The following is a 15,635-nucleotide window of genomic DNA, read 5'->3' as shown; positions in this document are numbered from 1 at the left end:
GTCATCATAAACACTCGAAACACGAACAAATATAGAGGCTCAACAAAGAAACGGAAGACATAAAGAAGAACAAAATGGAAATTTTACAACTAAAAGATACAATAACCAAAATAAAAAACTTAGTGGATGAGCTCAACAGCAGAATGGAGAGGAAAAAGGAAAGAATCAATGAACTGGAAGACAGAATAATAGAAATGACCCAATGCAAACAACAGAAAGAAAACAGACCAAAATAAATGAATAAATAAATAAATAAACAGAGACTCAGGGACCTTTAGGACCATTTAAAAATATCTAACATTTATGACACTAGGGTCCTGGAAGGAGAGGGGAAAAAGCAGAGCTTAAAAAGTACTGGAAGAAATAATGACGGAACATTTCCCAAATTTAACATAATGTAACATAAACCTACAGATACAAGATGCTGGACAAATCCAAATAGGATAAACCCAAAGAAACCACACCAAGACACATTATAATTAAACTTCAGAAAACTAAAGACATAGGAAAGAATCTTGAAAGCAGCCAGAAAAAAACTGACACCTGACCTATAGGGGAAAAACAATCTGGATGACACCAGATTTCTCAGCAGACACTATGGGAGAGCAGAAGAAAGTGACACAGTATTTTTCAAATGCTGAAAGAAAAACCTGTCAACGCAGACGCCTATATCCAGCAATATATCCTTCAAAAATGAAGAGGAAATCAAGACATTCTCAGATGAAGGGAAACTAAAAGAATTTGTTCACCAGTAGACCTTCCCTAAAAGAAGAGCAAAAGGAAGTTCTCTAAACAGAAGGACATGATAAAAGAAGAAAACTTGAAACATCATAAAGGAAGAAGAAACATGGTGATTTCCACAGTATCAGCTGTAGAAGGATCCGCTCTGTCCCAGTGGTTTGTGGCGCTGCCTCTCTTTTATCAAGTGTTCCAGGTGGAACCAGATAGCCTAGGTGCAAACCCTGTTCCTACCACTCAGCAGCTGTGTGATTTGGGGCAAGTGCCTCAGTTTCCTCAATTATTATACAAAATGGGAATAGTAATAGCATTTACTTTGTGGGCTGTTGGGAGGTAAGGTGAGCTAATAATTGCTCAGGGCTGCCTGGCGTAGCTCTAATGCTCCTTGTTGTTAGCCTCGGTCTGTTAGGCTAGTCTTTTGCTGAGAACCATGAAAATGTTAATGATGGTGATTTGTACTTTAGTATTGGGTAGGGCAATACCCATTCATGAGTTATTTTTTCAGAAATGTCATAGCTATTTTCATTTATTTATTCTTCTGTATAAACTCAGGAACCATTTTACCAACTTAAAATATCATTTAGGGCTTCCCTGGTGGTGCAGTGGTTAAGAATCTGCCTGCCAATGCAGGGGACACGGGTTTGAGCCCTGGTCCAGGAAGATCCCACATGCTACGGAGCAACTAAGCCCGTGCGCCACAACTACTGAGCCTGTGCTCTAGAGCCTGCGAGCCACAACTACTGAGCCCACGTGCCACAACTACTGAAGCCCGCGTGCCTAGAACCCATGCTCTGCAACAAGAGAAGCCACCGCAGTAAGAAGCCCGCGCATTGCAACGAAGAGTAGCCCTCACTTGCTGCAACTAGAGAAAGCCTGCGCGCAGCAACAAAGACCCAATGCAGCCAAAAAGAAATAAAGAAATAAATTTTAAAAAATCATTTATACTTTGATTATGGGTTATGATAAACCTATAAGAGAATCTGCAGCAAATGCACATCTTTAAAATATTCAGGCGTTCCATTCAAGAGCATGGCATTTCTTTTGTCTTAATCTACCTTCTATCTCTAAGTAAAATTTTTTTAGTTGTCCTTATTTACACTTCAAACATTTCTGGTTAGGCCAATAGATGTAGTAGTTAAACAGATGGGCCCTGCCAGCTCCACCCCTAACTGGCTGTGTGGTCTACTGACACTGAAAACTTCCATGCCTCTGTTTCCCTCCTGGAGCATGACATAATAAGAGGCTCTACCACATGGAACTCTGTGAGGCCCGTTGATATAAATAAACAAGCATTTGCAGGGCTTGGTGGACAGCCCATGTTCTGCATGTATGAGTCACAGTTATTGTTGTCACTGTGAATGGAAATGTCCCACCCCCGTATATCTTGTATTGGTTACTGATCATCCATAGAGAATCCATTGATCTCTAAAGCACTTCAAATTCAAATAAAATTTGATTTATATTTAAAAATTTAGGCCTGGAATATAGGTTAGGAAAACAATCAAAATATGATTTTCTGTCCCCCAACTCCCCACCCCATCCGACTTGAAATTACCTTCATTGTTTTTGTAAGAATAAAGGATGCTTAATGCTTCCTATTTTCAATTCAAGTTTTCACTGCCGTAAAACTGTTGCATTATGTATATTTAATCCCGTTATTTCCTTTGCGTAAATTTCTAGAAGTGAAATTCCTGGGTTACATGATATACATTTCCCTATGAGCAATTTTAATTTCTTTTTCTCAGACACAGTTCTGATCACTACCTAATGCAGGCTCACGGTGGGGGGGATTTGACAGGAAAGAGGGTAAAAATATAAACTTGCCCTTTGGGCATCCAATTAAAAAAAATCACTTATATCTAATGATATTCAATTATATACTAAAATTCATTAACTATTAATAACCTCAAATATTTTAAATGTCACTAAAGGCAATAAATATAAATCCTAATAAATTAAAACTAACTATTACTGCTATACTGAAAACTAAGTAAAACTCAGTAACTGGATAAAGAGGTTCAACCAAAGTCACAAATTAAGTCTAGAGCACACTGCTTCCCCATTGCCCACCTGTGGTTGAGAAGCAGCCTAACTCCCTGCACTGAGGTGGAAAGAGCGAAACTATGAAACCCCGATTGCGTGCAGTCATGGGTACACATCACGTTGGAAGTTATTCCGTCAGATTGAACTTTCAACCCATAACTTATTCTCTACTCATAAGAAAGGAAAGTAGGCTTCCTCATTTTGATTTCAAATGACCCTCCACAACTAGAACTGTGAAAAATATCCTTTATACTTTATTCCTCCAGAACGAAATACTACCAGATCCTGAAGCTTCCATCATAGAAATAAGTTCTTGGATGATTCTGGGCTCTCTACATGTTCAGATGGCTGGAGAGTAACCAGAGATTCCCCAAGGGCCACAGTGCTCTGGTGAAGGTCAGCCACACGTAGACAATGGACAATGCAGCTGTGGGTGCAGAGAAGAAAGTGTACAGTCTCCCTCCCCCCTACCCAGGGATTACCCTAGAGATCTCTGAACTGATTCCCTCTCTTCTGCAGAGTTTCTTTGATATGAAGGGCCCAGGTGCTCAGATCCAATGCCCAACCCTTAACAAAACACCAGAGAAAGGGGGCTTACCCCAAGAACCATAATTCCTTTTAGTTTTAAGAGCATACGGTTTTCCCTAACTTATTATACTTCTCCTAAGCCTTTGAAAGCAAGGTCTTCTTCTTTTAACAGAGCAGTGGAGGGTGGTCACCAGGATAGGACAGGGACAACACCAAGACTCTGAGCTCCCAGCTGCCATGGCATTGCCAGCTGCCAATGACTCGTGGCTGCACTTGTGCTGGGCCCTTGCTGATTCTTTACCACCTCTGCCCGTTTTTGATCTGTGGGTGTTAGGGGAATCCCAAATGCTATTAAATAGCCTAATTCAACAGATATTAAACCATTTTCTCCTCACCCCACTCTATGGCCAGGTGTACTGCCTACAAAAGAATGTCTATGTGTTTGTTCCAGCCTCCGTCTGCCTCAAGACTTTTACTCTATTGCTTCTGCCACATATGAGTGTAAGCACCTTGTTACTCAGTGAGGGAGATAAAGAATTATGCCAAAGCTAACATGGTTTTAAAGCCTTTACTAGCAGTGTCCCTGTATGCTACAAAATGGAGAAGTGGCTCAGTGAAAAAACCCTATCCTAAGTAAAATTAAGGAGGGAAATTAAGAGGAACTAAAGAATTGCCCTTCAATTCTGTTCAGTGAAAGTGTGGAAGAGGTATTTTTAAATATCTTGTTCTCCAAACTTTAGGAAGAAATGTTCTTTAAAATGAGTCAACGCTGACATAACACTGTAATTTTTTCCTAAAATAAGTATTAGTTTGCTTTAGATCATTCATTGCTTCTCAATACTTTTTTGAGCTACAAATTATGACTTTTCAAAATTATGAACCCTATGGAATCAGTCTACTAAATTGTAAGACTCATCTTCATGAAGTTTAAAGTAGGCCTCACGCCTCTGTCCAGTAACAACTCCCATTTTTGAGCACTTATTTTATACCACGCACTGTAGGAAGCAATGCATATGTCTCACTTTATCCCCCAAACTACCCTGTGAGTCAAATACTGTTATTTTCCCAACTTTACAAACAAGGAGAATGATGATCTCAAAGAGGAACTACCTGAAGTCACACATTTTGTAAGTGGCAGAACTGGGACTGGAACCACTGATTCTAATGTTAAAGCTCCTGCCCCAGACCTGCAGAGTTCAATGCTTCCAAAGAGTCTGAGATAAAATCTCTGCAAATGGTCTGCAGAAAGCATGGCTGTATGTGTGTGTGTGTGCATGTGTGTGTTTCCCCAATCTGCCCCCCCATTTTTCTGTGTTATAAAGGAAATTACAACCAAACTAAGGTCACTACCGAGATGCTGGACTGAATCAGTGCGCCACTCCAAAGTTCACACTATTATCCATACCTACGTACTTCCAACACTGGGCACACCTCCCAGGCACAGTGCACTGGAAGCTTTTCCCTGAGGACTCTGGATGTTAGAGAGAGAGAGATTTGAGGAAAAGACTAAGAAGAGCTGTGTCTTGCAGTGTTAGGGTGTAGTGCTCATAATGAACTGTCAACTTAACAGCAATTTTAGCTCAGTTTGCCTTTTAGATCTAAAAACATAGTTTCAGGTATTAGCACTAATACAATATATTTTAACTCACTGAGACTCAAAGCAGAATGAATCTGATGCTCACCACAGGGTGAAATTTTAAGCATAAACTTATGGTTCTAAAATAACACTCTGGGGATTTCCCTGGTGACGCAGTGGTTAAGAATCTGCCTGCCAATGCAGGGGACGTGGGTTCGAGCCCTGGTCTGGGAAGACCCCCACATGCCGTGGAGCAACTAAGCCCGTGCACCACAACTACTGAGCCTGCACTCTAGAGCCCACGAGCCACAACTACTGAGCCCATGTGCCACAACTACTGAAACCCGTGTGCCACAACTACTGAAGCCTGTGTGCTGCAACTACTGAAGCCCCTGTGCCTAGAGCCCATGCTCCACAACAAGAGAAGCCACTGCAATGAGAAGCCCGCACATCGCAACAAAGAGTAGTCCCCGCTCGTTGCAACTAGGGAAAGCCCGCACGCTTGCAACTAGGGAAAGCCCACACGCAGCAATGAAGACCCAATGCAGCCTAAATAAATAAATAAATAAATAGAAATGTTAAAAAAAATTTTTAAAGTAAAATAAAATAACACTCAGGGAATTCCCTGGCAGTCCAGTGGTTAGGACTCCACTGCCAAGGGCGCAGTTCAATCCCTGGTCAGGGAGCTAAGATCCCACAAGCCGCACAGTGCAGGGAATGGAATGGAATGGAATAGTGAAGTAAAATAACACTCAGAGCAATATGATAACAGGTACCAGCCATGCTCACAAACAGGGACTGTTTGTGACTTACAGTCAGATTCTGAAAGAGTAACACAGATACAAAGACTTACCTTTTCTTTAAATACTGCTTCATCTCATGTCTGCAGGCTTAAAATGGAGTCATTCATCATTTTTTCTTCATATATGTTTATTTTTTCTTTTTCGATTACATCGGCATTACTAGTCAGAAGGAAACACTTGCTCCCTCTTGCTCTTCCTCTGCCTATTAGAAAATAAATATTTTATTTGGTGTCTTTGACTTAAAACTCTGATAAATCTGAGAATATGAGAGAAATAGGGGTATTTCTAAAATTCAACTTTGGTTCACTGAATCCCACTTTCTAGAAAAGCTGAGCTGGTAGGGTGTGAGGTCTAACTCAGGTGTGCACCTGCATATTAAACATTCGGATAAACAAGGAGCCCACCTTAGGCAGGCTTCCTCGGGGTCTCCATGGTACAGTGTGACTGGACAGGCACATTATTAGAAATACTGCTTAAAGACAATCTGGCATGAACCCTCAGGATGACATGGTGAGGGCCCCAAAGATGAATAATAAACAGATGGGGAAATGGGGAAATAAGATATGTTCACAACCACCGGAATATAGGTGGAAAATGATAACTGCTCTAAGAAAGATGGATAGGGAGGGCTTCCCTGGTGGCACAGTGGTTAAGAATCTGCCTGCTAATGCAAGGGACACGGGTTCAAGCCCTGGCCCGGGAAGATCCCACATGCCGCAGAGCAACTAAGCCCATGTGCCACAACTACTGAGCCTGAGAGCCCGCAAGCCACAATTACTGAGCCCACGTGCCACAACTACTGAAGCCTGCGCACCTAGAGCCCGTGCTCTGAAACAAGAGAAGCCACGACAATGAGAAGCCCGCGCACCACAAGGAAGAGTAGCCCCCGCTCACCGCAACTAGAGAAAGCCCATGCACAGCAGCGAAGACCCAACACAGCCAAAAAATAAATAAATAAATTTATAAAAAAAAGAAAGATGGATAGGGACTTCCCTTGTGGTCCAGTGGGTAAGACTCCGTGCTCCCAATGCAGGCGGCCAGGGTTCGATCCCTGGTCAGGGAACTAGATCCTGCATGCCACAATTAAAACCTGGCACAGCTAAATAAATAAATAATTTTTTTTTTTTTTAAAAAGAAAGATGGATAAAAGGGTCATGGGCATTCAAATTAGAGATTATTGCCAGCTGGGAGAATTAGGGACAGGTGATGTGGAGGCAGGAGAAGAGGAAAAACAAAGGTCAGCAGAAGCAGTACTCGTATAATTCCTTCAAAAAGGAAGAAATGATAAAGTCAGGTAGGCTGAAGTGGCTAATGAATAAAATGGAAGAATGCGGAATAAGGTTGGAAAGATAAGTGGGTGCTGGATTTTGAAAATGCTTTAACACCAAGAAAATTGGGGAAACACTGGAGTTTCTAAACAGGCAAGGGACATGCTCAGAGCTATTTTTCTGGAAAAAAGATGTGGCAGCCGTTGTTATGGAAATTAGAAAAAGTAAGAGAGACCAGTTAGGAGACTGTCTAGTTCAAGTGGGACACAACTCCTTGGAGTGTCTCTTCTGGAATACAGGGAGCCCAGCACCTAAGCACAACCAGAAAAGGTCCACATGTGACTGCCAAAGCGTCAATCAAAGTTGGAATTATCCTTCAATAAATATGTCAGCCAATGTCGGTCCAGTAATCAGTATTCATTGTGAACAAGAACCAAAATGGAGTATATGTTAGTGGACAAAACTGTAGCCACCCAGTCCTGACCAAGTAAGCCACGTTTAGGGCCAATGATACCAGGGTCCACTGTGCCATTGGTCACAGTAAAGGAGAAAGACTGGAATGACAGACACATTCACAAATCAGATAAAATGGCAGCCATTTAGCAATGGTATGAAAGCTTTTCTTACCTCTGGTTTGGATCATTTTGGCAACATTGCCCACATACTCATATAGGAGGACCAGATTGCACTGAGCAATGACAATGCCTTCATCAGCAACTGAGGTGGCAATCAGAATCTTGTTATCTCCATCAGTCCTGAATGCATCCAATACACACTTCTGTACTGGGAGGGTCATTCCTGTGTCAGAGTCAGAAGGCAGGTATAACTCACCAAGAGGGAACTTTACCCTTGAAAAAATAGCTATTAATTATGGAATACTTACGACATGCCAGGTACTGTGATAAGTGCTTTACATTCATGATCTTACAACAACCCTTAGCGATAGGGCCTATCCTTGTCTTTGTTTTTGAGAGGATTTTTAAGGTGGGGTCCAACAACTTGGACTCTGCCACAAGTCTGCCTGACCTAAAATCCCAGCTGTGGCAACTACTAGCTATGTGGCTTTGGTCATGGTATATCAAAACAAATATTGATTTTTTTGCAAAAATATTAACAGCTAATTTTAGCACATTTGCACACGCACAGCAGTTTTCAGCTAACAAGACCGTATCACATCTACTTACTCACTGGAATTTCACAAGGCCCTTTTAGGTTGATGTGGCAAACGTTATGATTCCCCTTTGTTATAGGTGAAGATCTTGACGTTTTGGAGGTATGGTAAACTGACAGCTAGCTAGCAGCAGAATCGGGCTTTGAATTTAAGTCTAGGATCCAGCAGTATGCAGTTCCCAGCCACTGATACACTGAGAAGGAAAGAATTTCAGTGGTCTCCACCTCAGAATTAATAGAATTTATATATATATATATATATATATATATATATATATATATTTTTTTTTTTTTTTGGCTGTGTTGGGTCTTCATTGCTGCCTGCAGGCTTTCTCTAGTTGTGGTGATCGGGGGCTACTCTTCATTGTGATGTACATCTTCTCATTGCGGGGGCTTCTCTTATTGCAAAGCATGGGCTCCAGGCACGCGGGCTTCAGTAGTCGTGGCTCACAGGCTTAGTTGCCCCGCGGCACGTAGGATCTTCCCGGACCAGGGCTCGAACCCGTGTCCCCTGCACTGGCAGGCGTATTCTTAACCACTGCTCCACCAGGGAAGTCCTGAATTTATAAAAGTTCCATTTTTTCCCTAGTATATAGAAAGCCAAAATCTTGAGATATATTTTGTTGAGGCCAAAACAATTTTTTTCCACCATCATTTCTACTGAACAATGAACATGCCCAAGACAGACACCATACTTCACTAATTTCTGAACTTATCCATTTGTTCATCAAATATTCATTCAGCAGTTATGGTCTGTCAGATAAGGCTAGAATGGTGAAAAGGTTCATTTTTATCTACAAGGAGCTCCTAGTTTGTGGAAGAAGGATATAAATAGGAAACTACAATTCAGTGTGATGAGCAATGAAATGGGGGCGGAACTGGGTGCTGCGGGGCCTGGAGGAGGGATACCCCTCCCTGGTGGTCTAGTCTTAGGAGGAGGGGAACGCTGCTTGGCAGATACACAGTGACTGGAACAGAGTAAGTTCTAAACGAATGCGGGTGGATGGATGGACGGACGGACGGATGAATGGAGGGACGGACGAACAAACAAGTATGAAAATAGTTTCCGGGTGCTTATGTGTGGAGGAATAACAAAGTTTGAAAATCAAATTAGACTCACGCTGGAGTCATATGGCAGAGAACTCTGAATTCCAACCACAGTAATGTGGTGTTGGACTTCATTTGGTAAGCCAACTTTTCAAAATCTGACTTTACTTTTTAGATTCATGAAGTTTAAATTTTGCATAAGGGGAAAGTGCAAGGGTGACAACCGAGGACTGGCAGCAAGGGGACTGCTTATTATAAATAACACTAAATAAGAGATACAGTAAGGACCTGTCATTGCCGGTCACTGAGGCATGGGGAGCATGGCTGTGAGAATGTCAGGATGAGGACCGGCCACCTAGAATCCTCCTGGGTGACAACAGAGGTAGCCTTTAATCCTTTTTTTTTTTTTTTTTTTTGCAGTACGCAGGCCTCTCACTGTTGTGGCCTCTCCCGTTGCGGAGCACAGGCTCCGGACGCGCAGGCTCAGCGGCCATGGCTCACAGGCCCAGCCGCTCCGCGGCATATGGGATCTTCCCGGACCAGGGCACGAACCCGTGTCCCCTGCATCGGCAGGCAGACTCTCAACCACTTCGCCACCAGGGAAGCCCAGCCTTTCATCCTTTAACCCCCTACCTAGATTTCAGGATTATCTCTAGGACTTTTTTAAAAATTACAAGATATATAATATTATATAAAGTATCTATAGTTTAAAGAATAACAATAAAATAGAAAGAGAACATTTCTGTTTCCAGTTAATCTTAATCTATTGGCTGAGAATTTGAGCAAGAGAGTAACATACTCAAACAATATTAAAAGAAAAACTGTGGTTTTGTCTATAGGACTTATGGAAGGAGGCAAAGTCTACAAATTTCTGGCATTTGAGCACTGTGATGGCTTTCTGATGTGTCCACTTAGTTAGGCTGAACTGCAGTCCCCAGATATTCACCTAAGTGCTTCTGTGAAGGGGATTTGCAGATGTAATTTAAGTTCTTAAATCAGTTGACATTGTTACTCAAAAGGGACTTCATCCTAGGTGGGCCTGACCTAATCAAGTCAGCCCTTTAAAAGAGAGCTTAGGTGACCCCTGAGCTCAGAGACTCCAAATAGCTCATGCCTGTGGGGTTCCACCTGGTCCTGCACCTGCCCTATGGACTTCAGACTTGCTTTGCCAGTCCAAGTGTCTATGTCAATTCCTTGTAATAAATCCCTGTGTGTGCGTCTGTGTACAACACATGTATGTTTCTATATATATATATATGTACGTATATATGTATGTATGTATAATCTCCTACTGGTTTTGCTTCTCTGGTTGAACCCCGACTGATATAAGCAATAAGAAAGAATTCAAATATATTATATATGTTCTTATATATATATATAGTATACTAAATCTAATCCACTATATATAAATACCTATTTTCTGATTTGTTCTGCCACGTCCAGTCAATATGCCAGGTTTGAGAAAGCTGAGCTTAGGATTTTCTTCAAGCCGTTTCTTTAAAGCCTGAAAATACAAAGCAATTATCAGTTGGATACTATTTGTATACTATCTGTATTAATTCAATATTGAATATACGCAAAAAACTTAAAGTAAACCGTAATGGAAAAGAATATAAAAAAGAATGCATGTATATGTATAACTGAATCACTCTGTTGTACAGCAGAAATAAATTCAACATTGTAAATTAACTATACTTCAATTAAAAAAAAAGTATACAGACAAGTATACTTAAGTAGTTTTCAGACTAATAAACCTGAGGGAAAAAAGCTTCTTGTAATTGAAGTCTATGCAATAATTAACTATAATGGTATAGATCTTTGTAATCTGATATGGTTTAATCTCTTAGATATTTTTTAAGTGAAAAAGGCAAGGTTCAGAATAGTGGGTATGTGGAACTAATAAGTGAATTTAGCAAGATCTCGGGACACAAGATCCATATACAGACAGCAGTTGTATTTCTATATACCAGCAACAAACAATTAGAAGTACGGTTTATAATAGCATTAATACTTAGGTATAAGTCTAACAAAATATGTGCAGAATCTGTATGCTGAAAACGACAAAACACTGATAAAAGAAACCAAAGAATATGTGGCAGGTGGCCTCGAAGGTAGCCCTGAGGGATTTCCACCTGCTGGTATTCAGATCCTGTTTAACCCCCTCCCCTCAAGTGTGAACTGAACTTACTGACTTGCTTCTTTTTTTTAATTTTTATTTTATATTGGAGTATCGTTGATTAACAATGTTGTCACTTTCAGGTATACAGCAAAGTGATTCAGTTATACATATACACGTATCTATTCTTTTTCAAATTCTTTTCCCATTTAGGTTATTACAGAATATTGAGCAGAGTTCCCTATGCTATACAGGGTCCTTGTTGGTTATCTATTTTAAATATAGCAGGTTGTCTTATCGACTTGCTTCTAATGAACAAAATATGGCAGACCTGAGGGGAATCACTTCCAAGTTGAAGCTATAAAATGACTGTGACCTCCATATTGACCTCAACCTCTCTTGATCACTCACTCTAGAGGAAGCCAGAGGCCATGTTGCGAGGCCAGCCTGTGGAGAGGTGCCCGTGAGTGAGCGAAGCACATCTTCTGCCAAAAGCCACACAGTAAGGTTGGAAGCTGGTCCTCTGAGTCAAGCCTTGAGATAACTGCAGCCATGGCCAGCACCCTGACTGCAGCCTCATGAGACACCCTGAGACAGAAATACCCAGTTGTTTCCAGATTCCTGACCCATACATATTAAAAGATGACAGATGTCTGTTGTTTCCAGCTACTAAGTTTTGGGGTAATCTGTTATCAGCACTAGATAACTAATACAGAAGCCCTCTATAAATGAAGAGATATACTATGGTCATGGACTGGAAGACTCAATATTGTTACAGTGTCATTTCTCCCCAATTTTATCTATAGATTCAATGTAATCCCAAATGAAATTCCAGCAGACTTTCTTGTAGATGTGGATGAGCTGATTCTAAAATAAAAATGGAAAGGTAAAGAAAGATACCTAAAACAATTTTGAAAAGAATTAAAAAGTTGGAAGACTCATACTACCTGATTTAAAGACTTACTATAAAGTTACAGTAATCAAGACAGTGTAGGATGGGTGCAAGGATAGATGTATAAATGAATGAAACAGAATAGAGAATCTAGAAATAGACCCACATAAATACAGTCGACTGATTTTTTTTAAGTTATGAAGGCAATTCAATGGAGAAAGGATAGTCTTTTCACCATATATGCTGAAACAATTGGATGCCCACATGCTAAAAGAAAAAAAAAATCTCAACCCATACCTCAAAATGGACTGTAGACTTAAATATAAAATGTAAATCTATAAAACTTCTAGAAGACAACATAGAAAAAAATCTTTGTGCTCTTGGGTAAGCAAAGGTTTCTTAGACACAATAGCAAAAGCACAATCCACAAAAAGAAAAAAAATGATAAACTGGACTCTGTCAAAAGTTAAAGCTTTCAATCTGTAAGAGATACTGTTAAGAGAATGAAAAGATCAGAAGAAAATATTTGCAAATCACATTTCTGACAGAGGACATTTTTGTCAGAAAAAAGAACTCTCAAAAACTCAACAATAATATGATAATTAACCCAATCAAACCCCATTTTTAAATGGGCAAAAGATGTGAACAGATACTTCACCAAAGGAGATATATGAATGGCTAATAAGTGTATGAAGAAATGCACAACCGTATTAGTCATTAGTGAAATGCAAATTAAAACCCTAGTGAGGTACCAGTAGGTACCCACACAATAGCTAAAATTTTTTAAATTGATGAAAATAATTAAAAAGTATGAAGTGCTTTCTCTATGGGTATTAAAACTTACTATAAATCAGAGTGATTGAGACAGTGAGGTATTAGTGTAAGGATAAACAAACAGAAAATCAGAATAGAATAAAGAGCCCAGAAACAGACCCACACATATATGGATGCTTGATTGCAAAGCAATGAGGAAAGGACAATCTTTTGAATAAAATGGTACTGGGCCAATTTGTTACCCACAAAGCGGAAGAAGCTTACATCCATGAGTGCTCTGGTTTTCACAAAGAGGATGATTCTGGTCTCTGGGCTTAAGTGGTACTCTTCTTGCAAGATGAAGCAGAGATCGTTGAGTTTAGGGTTCTCATTGCTGGGATCCATGGAAATACATTCTAGTTCCTGCAGCTTCTCTGCAAAAGGGGAACATTTTACAAAAGGTTTATAAATTCTAGCACTGTGACCTTTAGCTATAGTTCAAACAGTTTATCTCCCAATCTCTGACCAGAATTTTATGAGGAATAACCATCAATTTAATGCATACATTAAATATACTGATAAATGCATACATTTTTTCCCCCAGAAATCTGGTTGTTCAGTGTTTAGCAGCAGACATATGTATAGTTAATACTCCGGTAGGCAAAAAAAATTAACAGTAATTACCTTTGGGAAAAGCATTTGAGAGAGGAAGAAGAGAGATTTTTCAGTTAATATTTTCCTATATTTTTCTTAATATGAAGGCAGTGGGATTATGAGCCGTGTTGGTTTTCTTCTTTATAAAGACATATATATAATTATAGTCTTAATATCATTAAAACACTTTTCAAAAAAATTTTAAACCTTTATAAAATTACTAAAAGTTAAACCAAAAAATGCTACTATCAATTGACTATTTTGATGGGATGTATCCTTTGCAAATCCTATTATTTTTTCCTTCTTCAAAACAAGAAATAGTATAAGCAGCAGATTCTTTTCATAAGCGCCAGATTTCCCTGAAGCATCATAGTCCTGACATGTATAGTACCTTCTTAAGCCGGGGACAAGTCCCTGAGCGTAACCACGTGTCACTAAGTGTGACACAATATGTGTAGGCTGCCCTTGGAGTCTCCAGGCTCCACTGGCCTTCCTCTCCTGGAAATGCCACCCATCTTCAAATCTCTGAGTGAGCGCTTGCTCAATCTCATCAAATCCTTCTGCTTGGACATTTCTGAAGAAGTCTTTTAAGTAATCCAGAGCATCTTTCATTCGAGCATGCTCATTGATAATGAGGGCATCATTGTATCTCTGTTGAAAGTGAAAACAGTTTCAGTATGTTTCTAATGCCTAGTGCATTCGCTGTACTCAAGTTCAATTTGCTGTAATTAACACAGAATTAATTTTAATAATAAACTTGTCTCAAATCTATTCCAACTTAGTTTTTTTTAAGATGAATGGTCTCTAACAGTACTATAATAAAACCTTAGAACCACACTATAAAAAAAAAACCCTCAATTAGCTAGACTCATTAATTAATTAGGATCACTTTGGATTCTAGAATTCTAACTTAGAAGAGAAAGAAAATTCCAAGAAAAGTGCATGTCAAAGATTAAATCACACAAAAATGTAATTCAGACATTCAACTTAACCTTTTTATACACCCAAAGCCATCACTGAATTGTAATGGCACCTGTTCAGAATGATGGTGCTGACCACTTACACCAGATAGTCAATTAAATTCATTAAAATTCTACAAATTCATACTGACTGAGTGCATTTTAAAATATTTTCAATGGCACGACAAGCAGAGGTGATGATGGTTGTTGTTGCTTACCTTCTTGATTAGCCAGCAAACAACCAGAGACTCTGGATTTCTCAGCATGTGGCTTGACCAAAAGCAGAAAGACATGTGCTTCAGGATATGGCAACACAACCCACCTACTGAACTTTAAAGATGGCTGTCACTGGTCACGTATCTACAATAATGTGCATCACCACCCAGTGTTTTCCAATTATGCCAATTATGGGAATGCTGAGGCACAACATACAACCTCGGCCTTTGTTTCTGTCCCGTTGCCTCTAGTGATAGGTTTCAGAGAGCAAAGAAGACGCTGAATGGGATAACTTTTGGAGTTTGCTTCATAAGAACCACCTGGCAAGTTCCTCAGTGATGCTCTCTCAGCTGCCACAGTGCAGCTCCCAGTAGGTGACACGACTGAAATATGCTTTTCCAAAGAAGCCACATACCCACAAATGCGATGTGTAGAAAAACAGTGCTTTACAAATCCTGCTCTCTTCATCTTTGGCATCTGAAACACCATGCACGCTTTCTGAACTGCGATAATCCACTGTTCATATCTCTGTGTTCCAAAATTCCTATTTTGAATTTGAGATAAGTTTTCTGAAAAAAAAAAAAAAGTTTTTCATTGTGCCATCTGGCCAGTCATTTAAGGTTCTAAGCATGCCTTGCCTTCTAATTTTCTTCCTTACTCTCTGTACACAGATATTCCTCTCAGTAGTGTGTCTGAGTACATATACGCTTGTTTACTGAATACCTACTATGTACCAAGAACCAACATGTCTTACATTTAAAATTTCACTTCAGTTCACAACCCCATGAGGTAGATATTACATTTTACAGATTAGGAAATGGAAGCTCAGAGAAGCAAAATCATTATGCTAAGTCACAGAGCTAGCATACAGG

General features: G+C 39.9%; 1 protein-coding gene across 1 annotated transcript in view; it reads right to left on the bottom strand.

Moving 5' to 3' along the window:
* The window catches only part of RIGI (RNA sensor RIG-I), a 38,098-nt gene that overhangs the window by 9,289 nt on the left and 13,174 nt on the right, over window positions 1-15,635 (bottom strand). Inside the window, 7 exon segments of the mRNA XM_073805659.1 lie at window positions 5,739-5,890; window positions 7,584-7,754; window positions 10,587-10,677; window positions 13,220-13,370; window positions 14,106-14,239; window positions 15,179-15,234; window positions 15,237-15,332. Coding sequence (XP_073661760.1) covers window positions 5,739-5,890; window positions 7,584-7,754; window positions 10,587-10,677; window positions 13,220-13,370; window positions 14,106-14,239; window positions 15,179-15,234; window positions 15,237-15,332 — 851 coding nt within the window.

Source organism: Tursiops truncatus, chromosome 6 (assembly GCF_011762595.2).
Source record: "Tursiops truncatus isolate mTurTru1 chromosome 6, mTurTru1.mat.Y, whole genome shotgun sequence".
Taxonomy (NCBI): Eukaryota; Metazoa; Chordata; class Mammalia; order Artiodactyla; family Delphinidae; genus Tursiops; species Tursiops truncatus.
This window is presented reverse-complemented; position numbering and strand designations above follow the sequence as displayed.